General features: G+C 47.0%; 6 protein-coding genes across 6 annotated transcripts; 4 read left to right on the top strand and 2 right to left on the bottom strand.

The window, feature by feature from the left end:
* Positions 1–168: 168 nt before the first annotated feature.
* Positions 169–1032, top strand: BDV27DRAFT_146020 (uncharacterized protein; the record flags this gene model as incomplete). The annotated part of the gene is made up of 4 exons (XM_032070506.1): positions 169–219; positions 285–677; positions 744–875; positions 991–1032. 4 exons carry the CDS (start codon positions 169–171, stop codon positions 1030–1032), a joined length of 618 nt encoding a protein of 205 aa, XP_031926663.1.
* Positions 1033–2141: 1109 nt separating this feature from the next.
* On the bottom strand, positions 2142–2578 carry BDV27DRAFT_158674 (tetratricopeptide repeat protein; the record flags this gene model as incomplete). The annotated part of the gene is made up of 2 exons (XM_032072731.1): positions 2142–2319; positions 2379–2578. 2 exons carry the CDS (start codon positions 2576–2578, stop codon positions 2142–2144), a joined length of 378 nt encoding a protein of 125 aa, XP_031926662.1.
* Positions 2579–4051: 1473 nt separating this feature from the next.
* Positions 4052–5265, top strand: BDV27DRAFT_158673 (flavin monoamine oxidase family protein; the record flags this gene model as incomplete). The annotated part of the gene is made up of 3 exons (XM_032072730.1): positions 4052–4390; positions 4494–4786; positions 4863–5265. 3 exons carry the CDS (start codon positions 4052–4054, stop codon positions 5263–5265), a joined length of 1035 nt encoding a protein of 344 aa, XP_031926661.1.
* A 923-nt stretch (positions 5266–6188) lies between these two features.
* On the top strand, positions 6189–8354 carry BDV27DRAFT_158672 (uncharacterized protein; the record flags this gene model as incomplete). Its single annotated transcript, XM_032072729.1, has 2 exons — positions 6189–7533; positions 7585–8354. 2 exons carry the CDS (start codon positions 6189–6191, stop codon positions 8352–8354), a joined length of 2115 nt encoding a protein of 704 aa, XP_031926660.1.
* Positions 8355–13152: 4798 nt separating this feature from the next.
* Positions 13153–14184, top strand: BDV27DRAFT_129736 (class I glutamine amidotransferase-like protein). The gene is made up of 3 exons (XM_032067272.1): positions 13153–13590; positions 13639–13701; positions 13754–14184. Exons 1-3 carry the CDS (start codon positions 13219–13221, stop codon positions 14048–14050), a joined length of 732 nt encoding a protein of 243 aa, XP_031926659.1. The 5' UTR covers positions 13153–13218; the 3' UTR covers positions 14051–14184.
* A 382-nt stretch (positions 14185–14566) lies between these two features.
* BDV27DRAFT_158670 (uncharacterized protein) lies at positions 14567–21929 on the bottom strand (the record flags this gene model as incomplete). The annotated part of the gene is made up of 3 exons (XM_032072728.1): positions 14567–21391; positions 21454–21628; positions 21682–21929. 3 exons carry the CDS (start codon positions 21927–21929, stop codon positions 14567–14569), a joined length of 7248 nt encoding a protein of 2415 aa, XP_031926658.1.
* Positions 21930–21943: the final 14 nt, after the last annotated feature.

Below are 21943 nucleotides of genomic sequence, written 5' to 3'. Positions count from 1 at the left end.
GCTGATTTTGAACTGACTAATTGGTTAGTGTACAGTTAGCCCTCCACAGCAATATAACCGAACATTGGGTGTGCTGGACAGAAAGCTATAAAGCCGTGCCAGTGTCTAGAAAATGTCGATTCTCATGCTCGATCGTCTCAATCTTCTGAGATACCTAGACCCGCGATAATGAAAGCCTTCAATTACATCTGGTTCTTGGCCGCCGCCCTTCTGGCTCAGGTTCGTTTCATATTCTGTTCATCATATCTATCATCCTCCCCTAGTCTCTTCTAACCAATTACCAGGCCCAACCCGACGAAACCCCAATTGAGGGATATAGCATCGAGGAATTCTCGTGGGAAGTCGAGACAACGCCCGGCGGCTCAACCGTCGTCCTGAACGGCACAGTCGAGCAAGTCCTCTCTCAGCTGCGCGACATCAACCCCAACTACGACGCCGAGTTTGCCATCCCCGCCGATGAAGTTGAACAGCCTGTGGAGGAAGAAGCCACATCCTCGCACCTGACGAAGCGCGGCGACGTTAAATGCGGAGGCTATCCGAAGGCTAGACGGGTCCACATTGAACAGGGCATCAAGTACTTGAGGGGTGTTCCCGGCAAGCCCCAAAGAGGACCCGGCCCCGGCAGCTGCGGCCAGGTCAGCTGCTCTTGGTCCTCGGCTATTTGGTGGTGTAATGATGTAAGTGTCTTCAAGAAATCTGCTCTCCTTCTATCCTGGTCTGATGCATATTGACGGTATTCAAAGAACACTTTCACCAAGGTGCTACCCAGCTTCAACAATATTGCGGATGGGGCGCAACTTATTAAGAATACTTGTCTTCATGGTGGCCAGATGTTTTCTGGTCAAGATTCCCATAATGATAAGTGGAGTACTATTGTGCGTTGGCACAAGTGTTAGTTAGCGGAAAGTGTGTGTGCGCTGGTGGAGTCTCTATGATGTATCATGGATCTTGCTGGTTTCTAAAATTCTATACTGTACCTTTATGTACTAGAGAGTTGCTTTAGCTTCGAAAGTCTCGGTGGTGTGGGGTTAAGTGCGAGTAGAAGGTTGTTAATGGAATTCACCCATTGTCGGTAGATAGATATGGTGATCTTCTCATGTAGTTCCATCGTTGCTCGCAAGGCATTGCTCTCTTCAGTTAACCATAAGCTTATCATTACGACCCACAGCCGAAGGAATTCTGGCTCGTTATGTGGCCTGAAAGTTGCTCGGTGAATAAATAACTGCGGAGTTTAAATTTGAAGAACCGGAGGGGAGACAAGATGCATATAAAGTACCCTGCCAAGCCTAAGCCCTGTCCCCCAGGCGGCCTAATAGCGACGATCCCATCCAGTAGAAGCGAAATAATATTTATTTCTCGAAACAACGGCCTTCATCTCACTCACGATAACGATCCTTTTCCAACTATAGCATATCTGTACATCGCTCTTCAATATAAAGCTTGCCCCGGGGCTTCCCCTCACTAACTACGGCTTCCAATTGCTTATATTTCGCCGTCAGAAAGAGGGTCTTTCCCCAGACATATACCGCGACCACTACGAAAACGTCCACATCCCCCTTATAAAGAACTTAATCGGAGACACCTTCCCTCTGACCCACGTACGACACTATGTGAAACAAGATAGAGCACCCGACTTTGTTGCAGCTGTTTTAATGGGCGACTAGACGCATTTCGACTACAACGCGGTGGCGGTACTGACGTATCGGGATAAGACGCACTTTGACGCTAATTGGGCTTTCTTTGAGGACAAGGAGAAGTTCTCCGCATGGGTGACGGGGGCTTTAATCAGTACTGAATCTACTGATATGAGAGCTTAAGAGTATATACACGCAGCTAAGAAGGCAGCAGCCTGCAAATGCGGACCAGGCTATTTGAGGGCCGAGCTCCCGTTCATTTATGTGATCGCCAAGATCAAGAAAGAGCTCTCAATCTGCCAATCCTTATTGTTTCTCGACCCCAATCGCTAGTGCTAAAAGCAACACCCTGCTATTTTATGGTGGATCAAATCGATTGTCGGAAGTAGTCCTAGTAAAACTATTATCATCTTGACCCGCTATAAAGCATAGCCAGAGACCAAAGCCCCAATTCTGGTTGTCTGTCCGTAACGTAACCGATAATTCTACACTTCATATATTTTGAAGCTAGTCAACCACTAACGATAGGTTGACCATGCCTGCGACCGTTTCGGTAACGGCATTCTGGATGATGGACCGCGCCTCGTCGTCTTTTTTGCTGGCAGCACAGTGCTGCAGCATCGCATAAAGAATTTCCGCATTTCCTTCCTCCAGACTGGGGGCTTCTTTCAGATACTCCAAGGCACTTTCTGGGTCAGTCGCCCATTCCGCGCAGAGTAACATACTCATAGGTTCTTTTAGTACTCGCCCCCAGCGTCATGCATAAGCACGTGTACAAATGTGTCACCTAATCGGGTACACCATATGTAGTCCGCTTCGGTGACTTTCAAGGGTTGCTTGAACCACTGCTCGGCTTTAACAATCCTGTTCCAACGTGGGGTCGTTTTCATAGAGGATAATTCGCCCGTCGTCTTCGTCTGAGCCCTCAACCACCTCACCCACATCCTGCTCTAGCTTGGTACCCTGGATCTGGAGAGTGTCAGGGATTAGGCACAGGAGCGATCAACGGGGTCCAGCGACTACTTACTAAAGTCAAAAGGTCCGCTGATCCATCTGAATGCGACAAATATACCCCATTCAGTTTTCTGTAGCCAATTTCGGGCAACCATAACGATGATTGGAATCAAATAGACTTGAGTTGTCATGTTCTTCTTTCCTTAAATCTGCCGGCCGTCGATTGTCCCGAGGCCCTAAGCCAGTAATCTCGACTGGGTCATCCAGCCACTTCCAGAAAATCTCAATATACTCATTACGGTGGTACCAGGATAAACAGCGAGTCAATGTCCACTACATAAGAATACATAGATAGGAAAGTATACATCTATCATTCACTGAACAGTATGAGAACGCCTGAGCATTGGTTCTGGTTTCGTTTCCCGTCTAACACCACCCTCAGTATCTTAGGATTCCTCCTGTATCATAATGCTGTGTGATTGGGAATATAACTGGTCAATTAAGTGATATTGGAGTTACGCTAGCACTACGCTGTCACAGGTAGTGAGTAGTGTAGATGTACGAGGGGAGTATTCGCTATAGATTCTGGGATGTTTTCACATTAGGCAGTCAATTTGACGAGACTGATCAACACGTATTCCCTGGGATTTATTCTCTACTGTACAGCCTCTATCGCAGACTATATCAATGTATCTAAGAATTGCGGTTCGTTTATCCTTAGTAGAACAATGCCGAATGACTGCAAAGCCATCAATTAAACCAAAAGACTGTAGTAAGTTAAAGGCCTTATCTGCTGAGCTAAACTTCTAATATAAAGGCAGTTCTGGGATAGTAATCCCTGTACTTTCGTTTTGATACTGAGGCTCTCATTGGCTAGAGAAGACAATCTCGAAACCATCAAGAAAGTCGTCCATGTCCAGCACTTTATATAGAGCTTTAGGAAGTACCTTTTTACGTAGGATATTGGATATTGGATATATGCATTTGAAATGGGTTTACTAGTGTGGTTTTATCATCATATGACTGGTTTTACCTTCCTATTCTAGTATACTGTCTCATCCAAATAACAATTCCCATAGAAAACTACCCTTAAAGCTGATCGTCTCCACATCCATTTAGTACCGTACCGGAACGCCGCGTTCAACGTGCATCGCTCACGGGCCTGGGGTCAAACTCACCGCGTCTTGGATGTGAGATAACCGCGGTTGTAGAGAAGGGTATGATCAGCATAGACTCCACTTTCTCCGGCTACCTAATTATGGGATGTGACTGAAATACGCCATCATGCTATAATACCATGTAGCTCCACCGCAGGCGACGTAATATGGATATTCTTGGAAGCATCCAGCATATAAAGATGCCATTGTCGACACCCTCCGGAGTCTATATCAATTTGTCTTCCGTCATACATTACATACTCTTGTGACAAAGTGCATTTCGCTATATACCACTCTCAAAGCAACATGAGAACCACGCCGACAAGACATGAAACCTACGACGTCGTGGTGGTAGGGGCTGGCCTCAGTGGCCTTCAAGCAGCACAAATTGTGCAGGGTGCAGGTTTCAAAGTGTGTGTCGTGGAAGCCATTGACCGAGTGGGCGGGAAGACATTGACAGCCAAGTCCTGTGAGAAGGGGTTTAATGATCTAGGTGCATCCTGGATCAACGACACCAACCAGAGTGAGATGTTCAAGCTCTACCAACGGTACGGTATCGACACCGAGGTCCAGCGCGACCGTGGACACACTCTGATTCAATCAGCGGAGGGATCCCTGGTCAAAGTGCCATATGGAGAACTTCCAGTGCGTCCTTTGTACTCGTCTTTCCTTTCGTTTTTGTTCTTCTTCTTGTTTATTTGTGTTTTACTTTTCCATCATGTTGCCAACCTAACTGAGAGTATCCCAGGGCGACCCTAATGCATTCCTGGACCTCCTTCAGGTGTTTCGGGATGAGTGCTCACGGCTAGACTTGGACGGCCCAACAAGCTCTGCCCGAGCCAGAGAAATCGATCAACTCACATTCCGTGACTTTTGTATCGAAAAGATACAGTCGGAGAGCGCTGTCACCATCGCTGATGTGCTTTCAGTCTCGTTACTTGGGGTAGAAAGCTATGAAGTCAGTGCTCTTTTCATGCTTCTGTATTTTAAGAGCGACGCTGGCATCGACAATATTATATCGGACCAGAAGAATGGTGGCCAGTACTTGCGCAACCGACAAGGTAGTCCATAATGTGTTATCACCACCTTCAAGAGTCGGTTTGTCTAACGTCACCAGGAAACCAAACGATCGCTCGGAAGATGGCAGAAGAACTGGGTCCCGACGTGATAAAGGAAGGCAATGGTCGAAGATGCCCCGCGCATCCCGTCACCAACAGGCTTGGGAGCAATTCAGCCAGGCATTTGGTCAGTACGTTGATGTCCCTCAGCCCGTTAATATTCTGGAGATGGAATGGACCAAAGAAGCCTATTTCCTTGGTGCCCCCTGCCCGATCACAACTCCAGGCACCCTGTCAATCGTGGGCAAGGAAATTGCCGCCCCGTTTGGGCACGTGCATTTTGTGGGAACCGAAACCTCTCGCGTATGGCGTGGCTATATGGAAGGTGCGATCCAGTCTGGTCAGCGAGGAGGCGCTGAAGTGGTCAAAGCCTTTTCCACAAACCCTACTTCTCGTCTGTGACGTGACAGCCTCACATGGCTTGGTAACGCCTCCTGGGCATTACATGATCTTGCCTACAAGAATGTTCCCGCCGTGTATTATTTTACTGTCTTGAATCAATTGTCTCCACTCTCATTGGTTCATTCCTCTTGGGGTCCTGGACTCCTATATCAGGATATTATGAAGAGACGATAACCTTGACCCATATTTGTAGCACTGGACTAAGTTTCGCAATTTGGGGCCCACCTCTTATCTGTAGCCGCCGATATCTGTACCCGCGTTGCCAAGGCGAGGCAGGCAGGACCCGGTCAAGGAGCAGGACAACCAAATTCTCGAAACCAACCGAAATTTCGACGTTCGTACCTTCAAAGCTATTGATATATAGGATTACAAGAGGCGCTAGCCTGCGGATGATACTCAAACAACGACTCAAAATTTTAGATTTACATAAATTAATGTAAGTTAGCGCCTCTTCGCAAAGATGGTTTATCGTTGGAAATTTCAAGTTGCTGCTGGCCGCGCTAAATATATAACCGCAGGTGGTTGGATGGCAGTCAGCAGTCATTAGAGTCCTGTTAGGAACGTGAGCTATCCAATTTTTTTTTCTCCAAGGAGTTGGCTAAACACGAATATCCACTGTGTAATCATTTTCTACTTTCTTCTGGCTTTATCGTCCCCTTCCTGTATTAATACCTTCGGCAGTGCCATTGAAATTTCCCTGCGAAATGTCAGAAAGTTCACCACAATTTGTCGTAAATCCAAAAGCCTCCCGCAGAAAGAGGAGTAGGAAGGCATGTTTCCTTTGTCACGATCGGAAAATCCGATGCGATGCGACAGGAGGCAGACCATGTACGAATTGCAGATGGTTCAAGCGCGAGTGCATCATTCCAAAAAGAAAACACGAAAGACAAGGGCGCGAAGGCGTGCCCAACACCCGGAAATCCATGCCTCGATTGTCAAGGAAGGAGGATAAGGCCAAAGATAGCAACGCATCTACAGACGATAACCAAGCTAGTATGTCTACTCAGGCAGGTGTGTTGACCTGGGAAGAGCGGAACTTGTCTAGTCCTACCGTTTTTTCAGAATCTCGGGGGCATTATAAGATGTGCCTTGATGTTGAGGTCCGAAACGTGACTTTGCCGCAATATATCAGTCCATTACCGCTTGGACTATCTTCAGCTGATCGGGACTATTTGCGGATGAAGGGTGCTTTGAATATTCCAAAGGCTGAGCTACGGGATGCGCTTCTGGAATGCTTCGCACTATTTGTCCACCCCTTATTGCCCGTCATTGATCTGGGCGACGTTTACTCGAGAATAGAAAGCAATGGTCGAACTGGCACAGTCAGCCTATTGTTGTTGCAGATGGTTATGTTTGCTGCAACTGCGTACGTGGACATTCGCATCCTCAACAAACACGGATATAATAGTGCAAGTCAGGCGCGATTGGAGTTTTTCAATCGAGCCAAACTACTCTATTCTCTCGACTGTGAACCGGATAGACTCGCAGTGTTACAGACGGTAATATTGATGACTCTCCGGTCTGACCAGCCAGACCTCATCACGCACACCCGACACCATATTTCTGTTGCAATGACGCGTGCGCAGTTAATCAACCAAGATCCAGCGATGAAAATTTCCCAGAGGCTATGGAAGCGCATCCTGTGGACTTGCTATATGAGGGATTGTATCCTAGCTATCTCCTTCCAAACACCTATGATAATCCGGTACGAAGAATTTGATATCCCTCCGCTCGAGCTTCAGGACTTTGATGCAGCATCTTGGCTGAGAGCTGTTCACTGGATATCGCGGCATACTGGAAACCCAAGCGGGAACTTATGTAACGCTCAGACACTTGCCAAGCTGTGTATTGCTTTGGTAGAATGCTGTCAGCGCATCTCATATGGTTTGAACTGTCAATATGGGACCCATCCAGGTGAAGATGGCTTTGAAGAAGAACTAGTCACGCAGTCGCTTGGCGATATTGCGGGCTCAAAGCGTGTAATTGGAAGGTTTACACAAATCTATGCCGAGATAAATGTGGAAGACCCCATCACGGGTCCCGGTGCAAAGCAGCTTGACAGTGTCTCTCTACATGAGTACTGCCTTCAGGAATTCCGATCTGAGCAAATTGCGACTCTTCTTAATACTGTTAGCCAGTCCCTCATGGGTATTGAAAGCAAGGACATTATTGCACTGGGCTTTCTCCACTATTGCAAGGCCGGAACTGGATTCCAGGCTGTGATCTCTGATACCAAGCATGGAGGTCAGTATCTTCGAATCAGACAAGGTAAGCCGCAACCCGCTACTTTGTCTTTTTATGACGCTGACTTTTCAAAAGGCACTCAGACAATCTCCAAGTTCATGGCAAAGGAGCTTAAAGAGGGCTCTCTCTGGCTTTCCACCCCAGTGACCCATATTGAGCAGTGTCAGGATACCGGTGTCTGTATTGTTCGATCTGCCAACGAAGCCGTCTTTATGGCAAAAAAGGTCATTTTGTCCGTTGCCACTCCTTTCTACAAGACGATCCAATTTTCGCCACCCCTGCCGACGGAAAAGCAGCGTCTCGCTCTGGAAAACATCCTGGGCTATTATAGCAAGATGATCTTTGTCTTTCAAAAGCCATGGTGGCGCACTGCCGGACTTTCCGGGGAGATCAAAGCGCAAGACAACGGGCCTATCTTATTCTCTATGGATACCAGCATCCCCGAGGACGACCAATGGTCAATCAGCTGCTTCATTGTTGGTGGGCGTGGCCTCAAATGGTCCAAACTGTCGCGGGAGGAGAGATATTCTTCTGCCTGCAGCCAGCTTCGCTCTGGGTTCGAGAAGGTTGAACTGGAATCTGGGAAACTAGAGGTCCCAGAGCCGATTAATACCCTCGAGTACGAATGGACTAAGCAGGAGTTCTTCCTTGGTGGCCCCTGTCCAGCGTCGCCACCAGGTCTGCTCTCCTCCGTCGACGGGGCCGCTCTTTGCAAATCCTTCGAAAATGTTCACTTCGTAGGCACGGAAACATCACTTGAGTGGAAAGGGTACATGGAAGGAGCTATTCGTTCTGGAGACAGGGGCGCTGCGGAGGTCGTTGCGGAACTCCAGGAAAGGTTTTGAGACTCATTGACATGGAAACACATTGCGGGAATGGCAGTCTCTGTGTCATTTTTCACATTTCCGACTATATTGTATTTTGTGTGATGAAGCATCTGTTGGCAATTCTGCTCTGATCATCGCGTCTCAGTACAGCGTAGATAGACCGTATGCAGAGATTAGAAACTGCGACCCCTATATAGCACATTTGTTGGTTCCCTAATAATTACCAGATTTTGAGTTTGGCATTGCCAGGGATGGCTAGTAAGCTGAATATCAAGCCGAAGCTGACCTAGATCAGATACAATAACTACCAATGATCAGCCTTCTTCTCAATCCTGAGCTTCACCAGAACTGTACCAATCTTTTAGCCACCACTTACTACTGCGTGGTGTTAGTAGATTACATTGCAATTGACCCCGCGTACGGCGTTACTACGTCTGCCACAGTGTCGTTCAACCAGACACAATCGACTTCATGCCGGAAAGTGAGGCTCGGCATCCACGGCCTTCTGGAACCAATTCTGCCAGTTCCCTCCCAAGCGGAAACCATAAAGTCCGTACAGGAGGTATTCAATCACTTTTCTGAGTTGTGGTCGTAGAAGCATCTTTTGGAATGCAATATCTAGGTTGAACATCTCGGATAATGATGGACAGGTCATGCTGATATTGTGCATCGTTCCATTCAGGACGCCACCCGTAATTTCCTCCCTTGCCCATCTAAGAAGGCTTTGAAAGAATATCACCTTTGACTCCAACAATATAATGTCTGCAACAGTTACCGTGCTTTGTGAAAATGTGACCTCTTAGGTGTGCATAGGGCCACAATCTTGTTTTGGGATCAATACCTGAGACTGCTTTCTGGATACATTATGCATCAATACCCCGTGCACCCGGTCGGGCACTGGCAAGTCATCTTTTGAAATCAAGGTTTTCCTAAACAATACGACTATAGTACGGCGGTGTGATGTGCTAAGAATATCCCTGGACTTACCACAAGTCAGAATGTAAATGACCCTTGGGAGTATAATGAAGACTAGATTAATGTAGCCTGATTTATTAAGAAGACCGCGACATTGCCCACCTTTCCTTTAGCTTAAAAAGTACCGTGTTCTATCGGATCAGACTCTTTACATTTTGGCCTTGTACCTAAATCCAGATATCACCTATAGGGTTACTATCAAGATGGCAATCACTTTGTCTGACCTTACTATCTCGGACGTGCCTGGTATGATTGCAGTCGGTATTGCAGTCGGTTAAGCTTCACGTATATTATCGAAAGAGTAGGTCAGAAGAACTAACGCCGAAGATAAGTCCAGCTTCTCATTCCAATAACAATGCCAATTGTTCTACTTGGATTTATGAGATCCTCGCTGCCCGCGTTATCTGCTAGTACTTGGTCAGTATTGACAGGAATCTACCAACCGGGCTATAGTCAGTTAAAAGCTAACATCTGACAATAGGTCTGACTTACCTGGAGAGCTTCATTCTTCATCTTGGCCCACAATCCTAAGTACAGACTCTTCGGCATCAGGAGGCTATGCGGTCTCAGTGGTATCATGGTCGAGGATTGCCGCGAAAATCTTAACAGCAGTTGTTATTATAGTAACACCCCTATGGTTATATCAAGACATTTTTGCACATCATCCAGGCATTTTTATAAGCAGCAGAAGAGATCCAGGTACGGAGAACCCCTATCTGTCTTCGGTGGGTCCCAGGACACTGCGATAAACTGGGGAATAAGATGGCGGACCGCCTAGAAGAGGAATCAGTCAGCCCCAAGAAGCAAATACCCCTTTCAACATCTCCTATCCCGAGAGAGAGGGTTTATTCGACAGAAGATTATAAAATAATGAGAACAAGAATAGACGACCTCCAAAGGCGGGCACCTCTGCTAGATTAATAAAACACTACCCTAAATTCACGCACGAAGGCTATACGGCTCGCTTCGACAGAACCAAGCATACTTATACAACTGAGAACCGGCTACTCATAGCTAGCTCTATACCGTAAATTACTCGGTTGCCAAGAAGACAATATATGCGTATATAGGGTCAAAGAGACGGTAACTCACGCACTAGTCAACTGCCCAAAGCTATGGCAACCTCGCCAGGATTTACAGGTGAAGATCGGAGCAGTATCTCGTGGATATTGGGAGCAACCCAGCAAGGCAAGGAAGGTAAGGGGGGCCAACCTTCGCAAAATACTAGCATCGTAAAGGCGGTGCTGGATTTTGTGGAGGCATGTCAGGGATTTCGCAGTCGCGCGTCACAAGGACTGCAGAACAGAACACTAGGTATTGGCCAACACAGGCTTTGACGAGGCTCCAAGTTAATAGTCTACTGCAAATGGAAGAGAAAGATAGATACCCATAGTTGGATCTTGCATATCGCTATAGGCGGGGGGTCAGTGTATGAATACACCCCAACCCCCTTGTAAGCTTTGGCGGCACCTTCTTTAAAAATCTCGAAAGTTCGTCCGGAAAGGGATGGGATGCCTTTTCAAGGGAGAAGAGGCGCTTTCCTTGTTCTATGGCATCCTCGATAAGAACATCCACAACCGATATATTATGGACACTTATCGACATATTGAGGCTACAATCCAGAGGTAGTTCAGGAGACCTTAAGCAAGTGCCTGACAATCCCATCATGGTTATGATAGGATATATCCCAGAAGGCGACGCGCACAAGGCTTCTTCCCCAATCTCGTATCTTAGTAACAGCCCCAGGAGTAGTTTCACTACTCCCACGCTGCCTGATACAGTATAGGACCAGATTAATCCCAATCAATTTAACGTCCAGCATGTACATAAACCCTCACGTTTCAGAAGAGAATAAAGGAATAATCGATCTTCCTCTAAGTACAACAGTCTATAGAATATATGCTGACCGCGGGTTCCCTCTTTGGCCTACCGCCTACGCGTGCCTTTGTCAGATAGTCACGCAGCTAAGACCTCAGAAGTAGAAGAATCAACGTTTTCGACCTCCATGATAGTTTATCAATACATATTATTCTTGCCCTTCTGATTCATGTCATGACAGTATCGCAGCAGGTACTTAAAAAGTTCTTCCCGACCCTAGGTTGGCCAAAAGTCAGCGACTTATCAGTTCCTATCTAAGAAGCGCTCTGTGGATTTCTCGATTAACTGTAACCATGACAAGGTGCGATAGCAAAACACTGATAATAATTCTGAATCGACGATTCAGACTCCCTGGTCAGACCTATATAGCTTCTCACCGTTACAGCGCCATTGGAATCCCTGGAGTATTTGTAGGGTCTGATAAGAATTATCTCATGATGATTCAAGAAGGCCAGTAGTTTTTTAAAAAACATATTGTCAGGACCAGTGGCTCATGCAAGTGCTCTCTCTTTACCTCAGTATCTCTTTCTATAACCCTACCTGCTTCATATACTCTATGTAAACAATGAAGGTTAAAGCAAATATTGCCATACTGTTTATAGGTTTAACTATAGCCGGCGCAGTTCTTAACAGAACTAAAGAAAGCCTCGCAGTTAGAAGACTTACAAAAAATAATATCTGCGGCTACAGCGGCGTCCTTAACACTAATGGCAACTGTAATTACTACACCTGCCCTAGTGGCAGCGGACAAAACTCTCAGATCGCACTCTATCAGCACATGTGCAGCAACCTTTGCGGTAGCCATATTGACATCAGTACCTACTGTTGCGGGTCTTGCTGTAATCCTGGACCTTGTCTTCATCGCTGCACCTAGGTCACTACCCTCATCGGTGAAATTTATTGCGACGCTAATCTCTGCCTCAACTACCGTAACTGCTAAATATTCTATTTGCAACCTTCTGATAGCCATAAATATTTTGGGTTTGAAAGCTCTCAGCCGTTGAATTGAGTTTCTCATTAGCATTTAAGCTCGGCCGACTACTAGCAGACTACAGCCACTCAGTACTTATATATCAATTTAAAAGTTCTTTAAGCCAAATTCATATTATACTTTATATTGCATCAACTGTCCCATCCCCACATCTTATACATAAGGAAGCTCTATTCAATGGCCAAGAATAGCGATATACAAAATTCCCTGCATAAGGAAAGAAAACACAGACCTCTCGGGGGACTCTCGATTAGATATCTGGCAGAGAATAAGTAGAAATTCTACTTAACTGAATACTAAGTGAAGCCTTATCAAAGAGCTTGCTGCTGACAGCCAAACATGAAGCATTAAGGCCTAGTCGCCGGAAGTGTCTCCTGGGCCCCTGCATGGCCATCATCCCTTTACAATAAGAAAATGTTACCACCATGTCTAGGAGGTCACTGAGCCGAGGTACATCAATACGCCAGTGCCCCATTACATATGTATCTTCAACAGGGTTCAGAGACTAATTTGTAACAGATCGGCTTATACTGTTCCTCCGAATACTGCAGATGTACTTTGCAGGCGCTTTTAATTAAGAGCTACTCATACAATTCAGCCAGGCCAGTATTCATACCAAGAGATATGTCCTTACAAATAGATATACATAGGAACATCAAAATATGGTCAATAAGTGGTATGGATGGCAGAATACACCCTGCATCCCTGACGTACCAGGGCATAGAACCCAAAATACGGAGCGGGTCCTAGATGTAGAACCTGGGTTGGGTGGGCTCGGGGCGGGCCTAGTGGGGCACCTGATCAACTCTCCTACAGCACGCCGGAGGAGCCCTTTTACAGACCCACCCTGACCCTCAGCCACTAAACCCTGATCTCCTCGGAGCTGGGACCCCGGTCCTTACCGATTACGTTATATAAGTTTGCCGTGATTCCACTAGATTTCTGCTGTGACTTACCTTTTCCCTTAAAATCACCGCCCATATCCTGCTCACCGACACCTAATCTAACTCTCTAGACTGCCCGGTTTTCCCTAGCATCATGACTGGCACTAACTTCCGTGTCGCCATTCTCCAGAATTATCCAATTTCAGCACAAGGTGGTGAACGTATGATTGAGAATATCTCGAAGCTTGTCCTCAACTCGAAACCCGACGTCGAAATCAATGTTTACGCACCGATCCAGGGCGACGCATTCCCTGATCTAGATAACAATGATCTAATCATTTTCACTGGGGGTCCTTTTAATCTTTTAGAAGATGAGAAGCCTTCATGGGTATCTGAAACCTTGGATTTCATTAAAGCCGCCACCACAAATCGGGCAAAGCCGAAGCTTCTAGGTATTTGCTGGGGTCATCAAGCAATTGCGTTGGCCCTTGAGGGCTCAATGGGGGAACTGAAGACAGGTCCTTGTGTAGGCAGTCCTATATACAAACGAAAATGACTGAAGCTAATGTCTTAGATTGGCGTTGAGACTATTTCGTTGACCGCTAGTGGTGCCACATTCTTCAATGCTAGATCACTGGTCTGTGCCGCGGAAAATATCAAAATCGGGAACGCTAAACTAATTTCGGTAGGACATACACAAACACCATAAACTTGCTGTGATCGACATTGGCCCTCACCTTTCTTGCTTGGGTGTCAACAATGAAATTCTTTTATCGAAGGATAACCAGGTCCTCACGTTTCAAGGTCATCCAGAGCTTGATGCAATTCTGTCCCAATTACTTATGGATACAGACGACCCGTCCGCTTCGCTTCAACCTAAGTTAAAAACAGGCATTAAGGCTATTGATGCACCCCATGATGGCGAAGTGATCTTTACGGCAATTATGAAATGGGCCTCGGGGGAAACACGTCACCTAGCTCCATAAGCAAAGCTAATTATGTAGGTTGGCAAAAATACCATAAACTAGCTGAAACATCGTACGGGGCTCAATTGCAATTGGTTATGGTCGCTACGCAATTGTATATACTGCTAGACTCACATGGAGCAACTCTATATGCCGCAATATATAAACATGGATCTATTATTCAATGAAAGCTAAGCTTTTGATGGTAAGGCTAGACGTCGTTACCACTATTTGCCTCGTCGAAGTTGTTTGCGCCGTGTATTTTAGAGCTCCCTATATCATTCTTCTATTAGGGGTGTTCTACCCCCCTCTCCTCTTTAGTTTTATCTTTTAGTATGAACCTGTGAATAGGATCGCTCCCTATTCATGGAGGTTGTCACAAAACTCTAGATTGAAGAAAGTCTGTAAGATCTTCTTATGGCGTAAGGAGCATCTTAGATTACAGTGTAAGTTGTGCCTCATGAGAGTCCACTGGCTGCTCAGAGATTGATAGATGTGTAACGCACTCAATACGCGCACAAACAGTGCGCAAGTTAATTATACAAGATATTCGCAGACTGCCTTTTCACTTGCCAGGCTTTCGACCACGTCACTGAAATATCCAACTACATAATCCGCAGAATCTCTATCCAATACTTGATTGGATATCGTCATGGTGATCATCAATGTGGGCCCATGAGGGACAACAAGCACATTGGCCGTGCTCGATGGTCGATTCGGAAGACTATACAGACCTGTTTCACAGGTATCTCCATCAAAATAGCAAGTCGATTCGTCATTGTTGGTGAAGTTTTGGAACCTCACAAAGCTGCCAAATTTTGTGCCAGCTTCCCAAGATGTGCAATGATGGGAAATTTCGCCAAGTCCAAGATTCTCAACAGGCATGGTTTGAATGTGCTGCTGTTGGACCTGGTCAAGAAGGTCAAATTTATTCGAGCGCGGAGGAAAGTGTACTCGCACAGGGATGATGTTGAGGCATGGACCGACAATCCGGTCTTCGTGGGAGATTCCAAGTCCTCGACCATGTATGACCTGCCCAAAAACAACATCGTTCAAGCCCTGCTCGCACCCATCATCTTCCTGAAATGAGGTAAATAGTCGAGAAAGAGTGATTGCCCACGCCAGTTTGACCAATGTTGCCATTGTGATGTTGGGTGGAGGAGAGATCGGTGAAGTCTCTGCAATTGCCGTCACCACTCTTGGCTGTTCTGAATTTGTGCCTATATTTGGATTCTCCTTTTCGCCGAGCCTATCCCAATTGCGTGAGAACTTGTTGTTCAAGGTGGTCATTGGGGCCTCTCCCAGTACCTCCTTCCATACATTATAGGTCTCTGGTGTCCTTTTATCCCAGACATATTGAATGTGGTCCGAAAACTGAGCACAAGGCGGAAGCGATTTTCCGCTGTATGCAGAACTGAGATCACCGCAGATGATACTCAAGGAAATCCCATCAAATAGGGCATGAGGTAATCGCAGAATTAGAAACATCCCTGCGTCCCTCACAGTCACGAGCTGTACCTGAAATCCTAGCTCACCGTTTATGGGTACTCCCATGGCAAGCGAATCTTCTGCGCAATGATTCTCCAGGCTTTCGATGTTTTCATAATGAATGAAGCTGATGTGAACCTTGCGCAGGATCAGTTGTATGACCGATGTGTCACTGTTTGTGTAAAAGACAGTGCGCAAGACGGAGTGTTTCTCGACGAGCTGACAGCAGGCTTTCAATAGCTGCTCTTGATTCACTACGTCAGGCAGGGAGATCCATAAGTATCGGCAGTAGAAGTTATGGAGCGTCATTGTTTGGAATTCAGTGGCGGGAATGGCCTCCACAATGTTGTCGACAATCTCCTGTGGGAGGTGATGAAGGAGTTTGTCATAAGCAATTTTGCAGTGATGCGATGGATTCATGCTTGGTGCAGATAGTTCACGGCAGATAGACCGACTTTTAGAGGTCATACTATTATCTCCATTGTCTATAGCGGACTGCGACGCTATTCTTGAAAGAATCTGGTGTGTGAAGATATTCGCAACTGTCAAGTGTATTCCTCTGCGTCTTGCAAGCATGGAGGCATGCATAGCCGAAATTGAATCCCCCCCAAGGCCAAAAAAGTTGCTGTTCATGGGTATTGATTTCGTATCCAGATTGAGAGCTTGGCCAATGATCTGTTGGATTTCCCGGCCATGCGCCGTGATAGGAACTTCTTCTGCAGGGAGATTCCTACTTCTTAATTGATATAACTCTAGTCTCTTGAGCGACCAGCTTGTGGATTGATCCCGGAGTAGGCGCCGATTCACTTTACCCGATAAGGTGAGAGGAACATCAGCAAGCGGTATGAAGAAGGATGGAAGCATGTATGCCGGAAGTATCTCTCTTAGAGATGTTTCCAATGATTGAATAGTCGAGTAAAACCGATCGCTTGGGGGCCCAATCAATTCTAAACCACCGATCTCCAATGATTCGTCGTTGAAGGACTGTCCCCAGTCTCCTTCTGCCTGTGGACAAATAAATGCAACAAGCGAGACTCGGTTGTTTTGTTCTCGAATCTGGATACACTCAACAGCAGCGATTCTGATAGCTGTGCATGAAGAGGTTATGCAATGTTCGACTTCTCCCACTTCAAGCCTCTGCCCGTGCAATTTTACCTGGTCATCTTTCCTTCCGACAAACAGAAGTGATCCATCCGATGTCTGTTTGACCAGGTCTCCCGTTTTGTACAGCTTTCCACTGTAGGAACGGACCTCGGCAAGCCAAGGCGGACTAGTAATGAAGACTTCCTTTGTCTTCTCTGGGTCGTTGAGATACCCAGACGAAACTACGGGACCTTCAACGATCAACTCGCCGACTGTGCCTATAGGAACGAGCCGATTGTGATTTGACGGATGAGCTACCCAAGAAACTGCTCCAGGACTTCGACCAATGTTGGAGTGGTGAGTGTCGGGCAAAATTCGCGTGATATGAGAGATAACGGTACATTCCGCCGGTGCGTACATCGCGAATAGTTTCACCCTGTGAGCCCACACGTTCACAATATGTGGAGTAAGAGGCTCGCCAGCAGATCCTAGGACTTCCAAAGTGGGGACATCTGATGGGTCGAACAGATTGATCACAGAGGGAGTTAGAAGTGCCCAGGTTACTTGGAGGTCACATGCGGCTTTTGCTGGGTTCCCCCTTCGATCCTCCTCATGGGGTACACAGATACATGCCCCTGCCGCAAGGGTAAAAAGGATCTCGCCGATGCTTATGTCAAACGCAAAGGAGGCGAAATGAAAGACGCGACTGTTAGGGGCAAGCATTCCATAGTGGCGCATGACAGATGCACTTGTGGCGAGAGCACTATGTTGAAGCACAATGCATTTAGGCAGCCCGGTAGAACCTGAGCTGAATACGGTGCACGCAGGGGCATCAGGAGTGGCAACTGCAGTGGGTGGCTTGGGTTCAGAGGCTATGGTCTGTCTACCCAGACTCTGTACATGAGACTCGGGGTCAAAGATGATGACCGAAATTAGAAGATTTTCACTGATATGGGCATGCTCCTTAAATGAAACGACGATTCTGGCATCAACCATAGAACACATCGTTCGCAACCTCTGCATAGGGTGTGAAAGGTCCAGTAGCACAAAAGCAGCGCCAGTCTTCAGAACTGCGAGCATGATAACTGCAACCCAGGGTGACCTCTCTAATAAAAGGGGTACAAAGTCACCCTGCTTGACTCCTATTCCTATCAAGCGGTGCGCGAATTGATTGGAATAATTCTCAAGCTGCGCATATGTCAGGTCCAAATCGTCGGAGTGAACAGCAAGTGCTTCAGGCTGGGTAATACATAAATGGCGAATGCGATCATGGATGCACGTGTCCACAGCTTCCGGGAGCGAATAATTCCATTTTCTCAACATAGCCATATCCTCCGGAGGTACCAGGCTAACATCTGCGATGCGTATTGAGTCGGATGTCATAAGCTGGCGGATAACATGCGCCATCTGTCTGAGAATACTATGTCCGGCGGTGGGTGCCAGAAAAGCAGGCTCAAATGCTGCTTTCATGGTGATTCCACTCTTTTCTGGGCGGCAAACTAACATCATCGGGTAGCTGGCGAAGACTTTCGCGTTTTCAGAAGAAGAGGCTGAGTTGACTGGTGTTTCGAACATAGGAGACGCGGTTTGTTGCTCATACGGTTGCACGACGAGTAGATTCTGGAAGTTGCATGCCTCAGCAGCCTCTCTCCCAGCTTTTCGAATACGAGATAATCCCGTTTGTTCATAACCCATCATGTTGGCAAATTGTTCTTGGACCTGGGATAGGCCCTCGTGGACAGGTCGGCTCGTTGGCAGTTTGATGCGCACCGGCAGTGTCGCCAAGGTCGGTCCGCTAATTTGATCGATTCTATCAATGTTTGCGTTACGGCCACTGACAGTGGCTCCAAACACCACGTCTTCGCTGCCGGTTTGGTGCCACAGGACAATCGCCCACGCAAGCCGTAAGATGGACGAAACGGTATACTTGGTGCGAAATCCGGTATAAAGTTGCAGGCCATGTTCTAGAACTACCTTCTCGGTCGCATGTCCAATGTTGATCGGGCTTGAAGTGCTAGTTGGGAAATGCTCCACCTGGAGGCCAGAAAATTCCTGACGCCAGAAATCCTCTACGGTAGTATCACGTTCATGAAGAAGGTGCTGAACGAATGGACTGAATGGCTGCGTATGAAGCGTTTCCCCCGCGTATGCCCGCTCAACCTGTGCCAAGATCAGGTCAAGGGACCATTCGTCAAACAAGGCATGATGAATATCCAGCCGGAAAGATTTTTTGCTGTAATAAAACTGGACAAGTGGACCGTTATTGATATCAATTTCTGTCCATTTTTGCCTATCTCCACAACCAGTGATATCAGTGATATCAGTCACGGTTTTCCACGGCATATTAGTCCTTATGACGACCTGGAAGATACCGTCTGGGATTTGCACGACTCTGGTACGAAGAATTGGATTGTGGAACCAAACCTCCTTCCATGCATATTTGAATCTCTCCGTGTCGAGCGTTTTGGCCAACTCCCAGGTGTAGCTGCCAATATATGCATGAGGGTTTTGCGCCGTCAAGGCTATTAACCCTTGCTGCATATGGGTGCATGGGTATACATCCTCGATGTCGTCAATGTGCATATTAATCTCTTCCAAAATCGCATCAAGTACAATCTGGGGGTTGTCCATTAATGAAAAGGGGGCAGGTGCTGGTGGCAAAGGCTTGTTGTCTTTGACTAGCACTGACGCCATATCCGACAAAGTCGAAAATCTAAAGATATCAGACACCGATATAATAAAGTCTTCCTGACGAAGGCTAGCAGTCAATTTGATTGCTGCAATGGAATCCCCGCCCCGCCGAAAAAAGCAGTCGTGACGCGTGATACTTGCATCTTTGATAGCCAGAATATTGGCCCAAGATTGGATAAGAACTTTCTCTCTTGGGGTGGTTGCGATTTCGTTGTGGTTTGTATCAGATGCATCATGGTTCCTCTTCTGGTCATCAAAAAGCGCATGTACAGCTGTTTCCTGTAGATGGAGTCGATTAATTTTGCCTGATGTTGTGAGTGGCATGTGTTGCAGAAAGATGAAATCCACTGGAATCATGTATGTTGGTAAGCAATGCAGAAGGTGCTGTTTGAGTGCTGCTTTCAGGGTTTCCCTGTCCTTCAAATTCGTTGACATCATTTCACACGGGCTATCAGGCCCTCTAGACGTATCAAGGCCCAGAAAGGCGAGAAGCTTGGTGGAGCTATTTGCCTCGTTCTTGGCGGCGACGACGGCTATATGAAGAAACCCAGACTTGGCGACTTCGAAGCATGCCGCTATATGATGCTCAATTGCCGTCAGTTCGAGGCGCTGTCCGTTAACCTTCACTTGATGATCTTTTCTTCCTACAAAATGCAGCGACCCGTCAAGATTGTACCGCACCAAATCGCCTGTGTGGAAGACCCGCTTCCCCGAATCTGTCTCGCCAAACTCTTCACGAATCCTTTTCTTCCACGCTGGGCTTGAAGTGAACTGCTTTTCTGTTCGCTCCTTGTCACCCATATAGCCACGTGCAACGGATGGCCCCTCAATGACCAATTCACCCAGTGCACCAATTGGTGCCAGTTTATCGGGTTGGTCAATCGCGACGACCCATAAAGTTGATCCACATCCAAAGCCTATATTCCCCGGGTAACAGTCTGCTTGAATATCCGATGCTAACGCTGCTATTCCAGCACTTTCGCTGACCCCATAGGCATTGAAAAGCCGCACGTGCTTGGCCCAAGTAGAGACATGGCTATCGGTCATCGGCTCCCCTCCAAGAACCAACGCTTGAAGGCTCGGACATGATGCAGGAGTCAGGGTACTGGCCAAGGACGGCGTCAGGCTTGCTAAATTGACAGAGTGGCGATTCATGAACCCAGAGAGATCATTTAGACGATCAATCTCAGAAGGGATGCAGATGCACCCGCCAAACATGAGTGTAATAAGCATATCGCGATTGCTCACATCAAATGTATACGATGCAAATTGCAACATCCTCGTCGCAGGGGTAACATTAAGGGCTTTACCATTGGCCATAGCCATCGAATAAAAGGCAGAATGCTCAGTAATTATGCCTTTCGGCGCACCGGTGGTCCCAGAAGTGAACGTTATGTACATGGCGTTTGACGTGCTTGTTTCCGCTGTCAATTGTGGTGGAACCTCATCAACAGGTAGTGAGTCCAGAAGTTCACAGCACTCCTCCCCAATTGGGATGGCCTTGCCAGCGAAGGATTCGGCAAGTGTACGATGTCTTGGCGAGCATAGCACAATTTCAGGACACAGAGATGAGCATAGGCTCTGGTTATAGCGTACTGGATGGGAAGGGTTGAGAAAGAAATACGCGCCGCCAGCCTTTAGGACACCTAGCAGGGAAATGACTGCATATTTCGATTTCTCAAATACAAGGGGGACGAAGATTTCTGGACCAACCCCAAAGTGTTGAAGCCGTATTGCCAGGGCTGATGACAGGCTATCCAACTCTGCATAGGTAAGCTCACCATCCCAAGCTGACACAGCAGTGGACTCTGGCTGTGTAGCACATTTCTGGGAGATTCTGTGATGTATGCAGCGTGTGAAACGTACTTCATCACCCGATACGCTGTTCCATTGCAATAGACAGTTGATGTCTACATCACTGCATATATCGAGCGCTTCAATCTGAGAATCAATGTGGAAAACTATTTGCTCGGTGGCTTTGGCTACCGTTGCCGCAATCATTGCAGCCAAATCAGTTGATATGGTCGAGACTTTGTGGTGAATCACAATGCTAGGGCAATGTGTCTTTGTTCCTTGCGAGAAAGCGATGGCTAGATCAAACTATATTGTGCCTGTTAGTATCACAAGACTTTTTGCTCGACTACTTCAAGACATATAATTACCTCGCTCAGGTCACAAAGCCTCACACTGTCACATTCGTCTTCGTGTCCTTCAATAACATAGACAACAGAGTTGGCTATCAGACCAGTGGCGCCATTTCCTTCATGTAACTCCACGTGGCGTATATTGAAGAGACTGCGCACAGACTGTGATAGCGAAACATGACAGTAGCAACTTCTTCATTTGGAGCTGTCAGTCAAAACTCAAGAAGGCCACCGTGAGCTACATACTTTTTTGGTTTCAGGCATCTAAACCAGACGTCGTTAGAGCCAGTATAAGACCGAAGCGAAATTGACCATGCCGCCTGAAGAAGTGCCAAGTGGCTTTTGTGCTCCTCGTGTAACCAATCGACCAGAAATTTGCTACTTAAGCCTTTACATGGAACGTTGACCGTGGCTATTCGCGTTTCGCTGTCCTGAGAGTCCTGTTGAATCCCATTTTGCGGGGCAAACCATGGTAATCTCGAAGCGGCGGCCATGGGGAGTCACTTTC

The sequence above is a fragment of the Aspergillus caelatus genome, assembly GCF_009193585.1.
Source record: "Aspergillus caelatus strain CBS 763.97 unplaced genomic scaffold BDV27scaffold_110, whole genome shotgun sequence".
Taxonomy (NCBI): domain Eukaryota; kingdom Fungi; phylum Ascomycota; class Eurotiomycetes; order Eurotiales; family Aspergillaceae; genus Aspergillus; species Aspergillus caelatus.
Note: the sequence above shows the minus strand (reverse complement) of the source record. Positions and strands in the feature narration are given on the sequence as shown.

Coding starts and splice junctions, on each gene's coding strand:
- BDV27DRAFT_129736 (XM_032067272.1), top strand. CDS start 13,219: ATGACTGGCACTAACTTCCGTGTCGCCATTCTCCAGAATTATCCAATT. Junction 13,591..13,638: donor AACTGAAGACAGGTCCTTGT/GTAGGCAGTCCT, acceptor CTAATGTCTTAG/ATTGGCGTTGAGACTATTTC. Junction 13,702..13,753: donor TCTTCAATGCTAGATCACTG/GTCTGTGCCGCG, acceptor TAATTTCGGTAG/GACATACACAAACACCATAA.